Source organism: Cryptotermes secundus, unplaced genomic scaffold, assembly GCF_002891405.2.
Source record: "Cryptotermes secundus unplaced genomic scaffold, Csec_1.0 scaffold1161, whole genome shotgun sequence".
NCBI lineage: Eukaryota > Metazoa > Arthropoda > Insecta > Blattodea > Kalotermitidae > Cryptotermes > Cryptotermes secundus.
Window position 1 is genome coordinate 90,414 of NW_019745101.1, and position 9,368 is coordinate 99,781.

The 9,368-nt window shown below is 41.7% G+C and overlaps 1 protein-coding gene across 1 annotated transcript in view; it reads right to left on the bottom strand.

Annotated features, from left to right (window-relative positions):
* LOC111875018 (leukocyte tyrosine kinase receptor) overlaps positions 1 to 9,368 on the bottom strand; it is a gene marked incomplete at its 5' end in the record, with an annotated part of 164,894 nt that overhangs the window by 87,949 nt on the left and 67,577 nt on the right. The window contains 1 exon segment of the mRNA XM_023871021.2: positions 4,067 to 4,402. Within this exon segment, the coding sequence (XP_023726789.2) occupies positions 4,067 to 4,402 (336 nt within the window).

Sequence of the window (9,368 nt, forward strand, 5' to 3'; positions counted from 1 at the left end):
GACCGGCATTACTTCGGCGTCTTGTACGGGTACCTCTTGTAGTTCTGCCACCTCAGGTTTCCTGTGCACTGAAGCCGGCTTTCCATCTTCTGGACGAGCCTCAATTTCTTGGCAGGCCATCGTCACTCCGACTGGTATCACTATGGGGAACTCTTCTTGTTGTGCCGCCACTGCTTGGGTAGCTTCCCTTTCCGCGGCCATTTCTTCTCGCCATGCTTGTCTGTTAGCCTCCCATCTTGCCATAAAATTCTTATGGTCGGCTTCCGCCTTAGCTTGGTTTGCCCTCATCTCTTCTTGATGGCGTCGGAACATTTCTTGGTTGTCTCTGATTTCCTTCAGTAGAAATTCCATCATCTGCTGCATCTCCATTTTGTAGCAGTAAAATAGTCGAAGCAGTCGTAAGTTTAATTCCTCGAGGCGTGTTTACGTTCGTAAACCAATTCTGACACAAAGTTATCACGTGTCTTGAGTTCGAATCTCGTTGATCACGTGTGTAAGTCCAAATCCCACTTCTGACACCAGTGTAACGTGTTTCGTTACAGAATACGCCGTAGAGATCGTTAATTGGTTTATTCAACAACCTACAAGTAACGGCTACAATTAATTATTACACAGTTGCGGGGTTTCAGACTTTATAACCCTAATCGCATTAATCTTTTTACACTGTTGCGGGGTTTCACGATTTATAACCCTATGCGCAAATCAGTTCACTCTGCCTTCAGTAGTCTACACGTTTACAGTAGGGGAGCTAGGTATCGCTGTATCACACGCTCCCAATTACACAATCAAACACACGTCCGGATCTTCTTTCCGCGACGGCTGCTATACTCCAACAGTAGTCGGCTGACTGGAGAACTGTTGATAACACACTCGGCGACTGTCACAGTACAAGTCGACTCGGCGACTGTTACGTTACAACTCGGAAATGTCTTCGGCGATGGCCAGGCTACAACTCGACTCGGCGACTGTTGCTATATGTCAACTCGGCTCGGCGACTGTTACCTTATAACTCGGCGGTAGCTCGAGGACTGACTCGGAGGCAGCTACAGGACTGACTGTGAATAGCCTTCGCTGCTCCTCATGTAGCCTCGATCGGACAATTGTCGTCTGGTCCGTGTTGCTAGCCACGCTGTCCGGAGTTTTTGACTGCTGCCTAGCAACCGCGCTATCCCTCGGTGACGTCACCGCTACGTTACCGTGCGGAGGAGGGGGAGGGGAGCGCTGACTCACCCGCCGCGTCACTGCTGGTGGGGGGGTTCTCCTTTGCGCAACGTGTCACAATACGTTGGAATGAAATCTTTCTTGGTAGAACATGGGACATACTTTTAATGTGTACGAAAACTGTGGGATGTTTTGCAGAGAGATTTAGGATTTAAGATTATTGTCCTGTCACAACTATGGGTGCCCGAAGGGTCTTCTGAACATAGAAACATATCCTGCCGGCGAAAATCATGAACCTATACTAGAAAATATGAGAGTAAGTCAATAAGTAAGTTACAAATGGATATAGAATTTAACAAATAAAAGTACTGATTTGAAAAATGCTTTTATTTTTCAACCTAATCTTCTTGTACATTGAAGCACTTGTCCCATCATTTCACAAGATTCTGAAAACCAGTAGCCTAAAATTCTTTGGGCTGCTGTTAGAACCAGGCGTGTTCACACGGCATGGCCTACCTCATAATGCATGACAAGTTAGGTTTTCACAAAATCTGCGCACGATGGGTACCGCGCATGCTGACCCCACAGCAGGAAATGCAAAGAATGGATCTGGCATTACAGCATCTCAATTGCTACCACGATGAAGGACACGATATGCTAGCCCGAATTGTCACAGATGATGAGTCTCGGGTTCACCATTACCAGCCCAAGACAAAGCGTGCGTCAATGCAGTGGAAACATCCTGCGTCGCCTGCCCAAAAGTTTAACGTGACAACATCCTCCAGGAAAGTGATGCTCGCAGTCTTCTGGGATCACAAAGGCATACTGCTCACCGCATTCCAGCGTCAAGGACAAACCGTAAATGCTGACTCCTACTGTAACATCATCACGAAACTTCGTAAGGCCATTCAACGGAATCATGTAACCTGTCTTACATTATGGGGTAGGCCATACCATGTGAACATGCCTAGTTCCGACTTCAGCCCAAAGAACTTTATGCCGCTGGTTTTCGGGGGCTTGTGAAACGATGACACAAGTGCCTCAATGTACAAGGAGATTATGTTGAGAAATAAAAGCATTTTTCAAATCAGGACCACCTCTGTGGTCTAGTGGTCAGCGTTCCTAGCTACAGATCCAGAGGTCTGGGTTCGATTCCAGGCTCTACCAGATTTTTCTAAGAAGTAGTGGGTCTGGAACGGGTTCCAATCAACCTCGTGATGATAATTGAGGAGCTATTTCAAGAGAATAGCGGCACCGGTCTAGAAAACCGAAATTAACGGCCATGGGGATTCGTTGCGCTGACCACGCAACACCCTCTATCCACAAAAGTTGGCACTATACTTCGCTGACAAGCGGCGGTCGCTCGGTCGGTATAGCTCGTTTGCGGACTAAAATTGGGGAGATTTTTGTACTCATATTTGTTTAAGTTCTATATCCATTTGTAACTTACTTATTGACTTACCTATGTATGTATAGAGAAAAGAGCATTGTGACATACTGCTAGGTAAATTATAGCTGGGAGAAACTGTATAGAAGAGAAACTAGGGAAAGAATGTCGGTAAGTTATGAGAAGTGTGTAAATACATATACCATCTAAAAGCACATTTTTGCAATTTTTAGAGCACAGATGTATGCACATGTCAATTGTTAATGCATTCAAGTCTGATGTTTACTATAAAAAGTAGATTCTGAGAAATATTTACATAATCATTGCAAAATGCAATATCGCCTTTTCTAAATAAATTGTCATTACAGTTAGAGTGATGCGTGATTACAGCAGAGGATAGTTGAATTTTTGAAAGTGTTACAATTATCAGGAGCATTTCACCCATCACATTCGAGACACCTACCCTGTAACGAAAGCGAAAACGCTTTGCTTCGACTTTGAAACAGAAAACGAAAACACTAATAGCCTGAGATAGAACAATAATGGCATGAAAGTGCGTTATTTAAGAATTTTTCTCAAAGAAGGTTGCAGACTAATGTAATTGGCATATGACATTTCCCATTATATGCCTGACAACAGAGAGTCTGCATTATTTTGATTTTTGGAACAATTGCAACACTCTACAAACATGTGATACTAATCTTGCCTGAAAAAAGAATCTTCGTGAAAAGAAATATCCTTTTGCCTGGAAATAAATACAAGTTCTGCATAATGCAGCGCTACTTTCCAATAAAGCCATACACACTCTGCAGAACTTGATATTGCGTCTGTAGCTTATCTAAAATATGGGAGTACTATTTTGGGGGGATATCAATATTTTCTGCAAAATGTGATATTGCATTACCGGGAAATTGGTAGATACTATCCAAAAGGTAATAGTAAATATAGACCCTGAACTCTACTATGTTCCTGGAACAATTAGTACACTTCCTGCAAAATATAATATAATGTTTTGGGGATATTAGAATATAAAATAAAAAAGTAAAGTAAAGTAAAGCTATCCCTGTAACAGGCCATGAAGGCCCATAGGGTTGTGAGACATTGAGGGTCCCACATTATCTAGACAATCATTCTGCAAAATGTATTAATACAGAAAGCAGGTCTAATACTGCATTACATTTCCTTGACATTAGTACACTCTCTGCAAAACATAGACCTAATACTATATTATCTTTTCGGAAATTCAGTATATTCTCTGCAAAATTTAATGCATCTGTGTTCAGTTTTTAACTTTGTTATTTAGCAATGTCGTTAACTATCGAGACTGCATATGGTCGGATGATACAATGATTAATGAATGTGGAGGACCTGGTGGAATAAGAGCTGTCAGAGAAAACCCGCCCCAGTGCCACTCTGTCCACCACAAAACCCACATGACTTGATCTGGTATTGGAAAATGTAACGTCATGTTTACGGGAACTAGAGAAACACAAGTAAACGAAGTATCAATCTCCTCACCATCGAAGCAATCGACGAGGCGCAGGTTGTCGAGTGCTACGAGTGCTGGGGCGGCGCCTTCAGGCACCACCTCGAGTATCAGGCTGAAGTTCTGGCGGATGAGCCCAATCTTGTAACGGAACTGCTCCCAGCGCTCGTTGTTGTTGCCTTGCTCTTCATGCACGACCCACTGCGTAGTGGAGTTACTTACGAGACGTAGCGTGGACCGAGACATTTTGGACATGAACAGCCATACCTCGAGGCTGCACTGTTGGTGCCGAGTGCCCAGAAATATGGGACTCCATAAATTCACCTCCCCGGGGACGGGGCCTTCCACCCGCAGAAGCAGGAAGTGACCTGAAATGTTCAAGAAATTTCCTTTTGTCACGGTATCCAAATATTTATAAAGTCCCCGGAATTAGTTTTGTCTTTTTTGCTTTATTTAATTGTTTATTAGAATGTTGTATTTTAGCGTCCTGTTGCACTGATTTTCGTCCATTATATATATATACAGTGCCCGTCTTGCAGTGCATCCACTTTTTACCTGTCACTTCACAACATATTTCGGCACCATAGTGCCATTCAGGTGCTCCATTTACAATAATCTATTGCACTGCATGCCATTATGTCAATGTAAAATTATTTAAAAAGTATTATAAAATATTCATCAGTTATAATAAATTTTTTGTATACTAAAATCTTGTTAAGATATTCATCTTATCTGTCCCAATTCAAAACCCGCGCATGGTTCCTCCACTATGGGAGTCGTTCCTCTTATATGGCGTGTGTATCGTGTCTCGTGATGCGTGTTCCCTTTTTGGCTGCACAAAAAGGGAACAGTAGTCTCTGAACAAACCTGTACATCTCTCCACTTCTGCCGACTTGCTATGGATTTCCAGAATTAACTTCACTGTTTGCATCATACTGCGTGCCATGATTTGTGATGCTATGGCCGTCAACACAACAAATCTTTCATAATAAACAAATCGAATGGTTTACTTTGGTTTTATTTAATAACTGCTAGTTTTGTTGGTCCATAATTTGGATCATCCTCAGACAGTTTTATTAAATGCGTTTCATGTTATTTAAATATCCTAATGTGGGTCCATGATTGCTAAAACTTTGTAAAATTTTTAAAATTCTCTCGTTACAATGTAAAATTCTGTGTTATTTGTCGCGTATTTTAAGTGGAGTTTATCTTCATGGATCTGCTGTTATGTTTTCTTTTTACGTTTTGATACTCTTCACTCATAATGTTATTAGAGTTTTAGTTTTTATATGTTTTAAAAATTTAAAAATTCAAATTTTTTTTAAAATTTTAGTAAGGTAAAGGTAAAGTTGTCCCCGTGCTTAACTAATTAAGCACTATACCATGAAGGCGTATGGAGAAGTGGATTTACAGATCCATATTTTCTTGACCTAGGCACTAGTTGGAGGTGAGTGGACAGCTTCACGCCCCTGCCACTTTACCCCTAGGGCAAGAACCCACGTTAGCCACTGGATAGGAGGTTAGGTGGACCCCAGAGCCAGTCTGGACGATTTGGAGAAGACAAAATTCCTACCCTCACCGTGACTCAAACCCCTAGGTCGTCCTGCCCGTAGCCAGTCGCTATACCGACTGCGCTATCCCGGCTCCTCAAATTTTAATAATAATTACATATATTATTATGTTTATAATGATTATAATGATGATAATGGAATTATTATTATTATTATTGTTATTATTATCATCATTTATTTGCTTGTTTGTTTACTTTTATTCATTATTGTGTTTACCCAAGGAATTGCCTGTAATTTATTTTTTACTTATAATGTGTTTTACTAATGTTTGTATAATGTTACACGTAATTACTTTCATCTACACTGTGCTAAGTCTGTAATTGGCCTTGCGGCTGTTGACTTGGCACATAAATAATAAAGAATTGAACTGAATTGAATTAACACTCGTATGGATCCATGTTAGGATATTTCAGTAACATGAGACTGCCTGAGGATGGTCCAAAATAATGTAACGTGTTTCGAGTAGATACTTCCATGATAACGCAATATCAGTGATCCGTTGCGTAGAGAACACCGAATCTCCCCGGAGATGAACGACCAACGACTCTTTGCGTAACAGCGGACTGTCTGAACAGCGGTAACGGAACCGTGAGGAATGGTGTCCGGTATCCGGTCGGCATAACGCCTGTATAAGCAGGGCCAGAGACGACACGTTCAGAGGAGACAGTCTTGGGATAGCTGCCGCTACAGAAAGTCGGGATCGTCGGGATCCAGTCAAGCCCAAGGACAGTTGAGACGTCGCATTAGAGTACTGGGCCAGAAGTCAAGTGATAATGCAAGTGACAATAATTGTAAGGTGTGTAGGAGTGAGTGTCCAATAGAGATTCGCTAAATCCGAGACCCACGCGAAGTTATTTGTCTCGTGACATACCCACACAAGTCACAACATGGACAGAAACATGTAGCCGTTATTAGATGGAATTATTGAAAATAACTAATTGGTTTATTTTGAAAGATTTGTTGTGTTTAGGGCCACAATATCACAAAAAACTGTAATTAAATTAAGAATGGCAGTTAATTAAAGTGTTGGGCTTCAGTGCGAGTTGTCTTACAACTTACGATAATAAGGGCAGGTGAGGTGTGACTGAACAATTATGGAGCCAACAAGCGTGATATCTCAGGGATATTTACAGCCTAATATTGTAACCGTTGATTCTAATTGGTGGACTATTGTGTATTAATTATACCTATATTAAGTAAATATCAAGTAAATACAAAGAGAATCCGGCAGATAGCCGACTCTTACACGCAGAAGGGACATAGTTCAAGTTTTGCTATGTGGACAGGAAGTAACATCTGGTACTTTCCTGGAATTCTGGCAGTTTCAGCAGAGTCGGAAAGTCTTTGAGAATTTGAGAGCTGACAGCTCGGAACAGGGATAACTTAAAAGTGGGACGGCCGGAGCCTAATCCCCTGATCGTAATGCATCAAGGGGTTGTCAACCTTAGCGTCAGGTCAGCAACTGCCAGAATCACATAGCAAAGCAACATGATTGGAAATTAACAAATTTAGGGAACCTCCTAGTTTGAAAACTTAACCAATGGCAAAAGTGGAGGAGTGGAATTCTCTTGGAGTCTGTGGTTCGTGGACCTCAGGATTCAGAGAGAGTGCATTCCACCTGGGGGAGTCTTCATCCAACTTTCGGCGAAGTCAGTCTCAAATTTACAACTACGTTCGTTCAGAAAAGAAAGTATTAAATGTTAAATATAATTAACTATATACATTAAAGTTTCCGTTGTATTCAGTGAACGGAAGTGAATTAAATAATTAGTATGTGAAAAATTCGGAAGTGGTGTATGTGATTGTAGCGTAAGGTTCTTCCTGCCCTGCCCGAGCCAGACCCGTATAAGACCCCGGGATAAGAACTCACCTCTACCAGTTACCGAGCAGAACCCACATACTCCCGTCTTTCCCTACTTGCGAGACACCTAAGGGTGTACAGGAAGCGAACTCTCGCCTACCAGCACCAACAACCACAATTCTCCTCCCTTCCCACATAACTTATCGACATCCACGAGAAGAGGGAGGACGGTGATAAGTGGAGCACAACGTAGGAGCAAGGAGGACGGTTACACAGTGACAACCAACGTAAATGGCCCAACGAAGTGAGCGGTTAGAATATCGAGTACCCAGCGAATACAGTTTTGTTTATTCATCTTGAATTGTAGACGACATTCAAGCTTACTCAAAGTAGGTATACACACCATAAAACAATGAGCAATACTGTCACGTATATTCCCATTGCTAGGCAACGACTCAGTATATATGTTTCATTGAACATACAACATTAGGAGCTGTGTTCTCTGTGGACTGTGCTACAACACGCTGTTTTCTGTGATCCGTGTGGCGACCGTTGTTATTCGACGGGCGATACACGCGGCCAAAAATACAGGGAAGTAGTGTTTTCTGTGCTGCGTGGTCCGCGCTGCGACTATATAAGGGAGTCAGTTTTCGGTAGGATACAGCCACGGGAAATTAGTAGTTAAAGAAGAATTAGAAGTCAGCCTGTGAAGAGTTAGTGTGTGATTAGAAGATTCAGTCACAGTGAGACTGTTTTAATTCAGTTATCAGGATACGAGTAGTGAAGACGGAGAATCCTAATGTGTGTGTAACGGTGAACTATAAATTGTGTAAATCGGCGATGGCGTTGTAATGCTTGTAAGTACGAGTTGATTGCATCAAGTGTTAATAAAACTAATCATCCAATTCAGATCCCGTTATTATTGATCAGGACCATAAATACGCGACAATATAAACGGACTGTTGCCAGTTCCAAAGTTCAAGGCACACCTGAATGAGGCAAAGGTATGACACAGAGTGAGCTCAACACTGAAAAACTACTATCTTCTGAGGCGTACGATTCCAATTTCAAATGCAATTGCGTCACAGAAGACACTGTAGAAATCTCCCCTGATTGGAAAGTTCAAATCAAGTGGCTAAACATAATTAGCACATTCCTAGGTGGCAAGCACTTTTGAATGAAATTTCACATATGTGAAATATCTAACTTGCGGCGCGTGTCGATATGTAATCCTCGCTCGAAAAAATATGAATGGAAAATCTGTCTTAATTCTAACCATGTCGGCACATTAGTTTCTCGATCGTTCTACGAGAACATTGTGTTACATGTACAAGACAAAGTTAGGACTACACAGGAGCCAAAACGTCAGGGTTATTTAGCTCAGGCCCCTGACGTCAAGGGACCCCAAATATACTTTTATTTACTTACTTACTTACTTACTTACTTATGGAGCTGAGTCCTTCTTGAGGAGAAGCCAAAACTGCAGCCACTCAAGAATTCCCAGCATTAACATATAATTTTATTTAATTTAAAAAATACAGTTAGTAAGTGTTGAGGATCAAATTTGGGGATCGAAAATTTAAGTCATTATGTAGGTGCCTGCAGACTTGCGAAAAGTGTTTTGCAGTGAAAGAGCAAAGATGACAACACATGGACACGCAATGAGGTTAAGAATGCGATAATCAGCATTCATGCGTAATACCGTATGCAAGACGCTCCGCTAACTAGGCCACTGGAGATGGTCATATGAGTAAATACACAGCGATAAGACGCAAGAGGTCCACCCCCAGCCACATAGAATACCCAATGAAAGCCTAACTTTAGGAAATTAGAACACAAGGGAGGAGCTATCTACCCCCTTGTCGTCCACGCTGAATCAGCGAATTAAGACTATAAATGAGGGAAAGTCAAGAGACTTGGAATTCTGATTTTAAACAGAATATTCAGTTGTCAGCCGGAGGC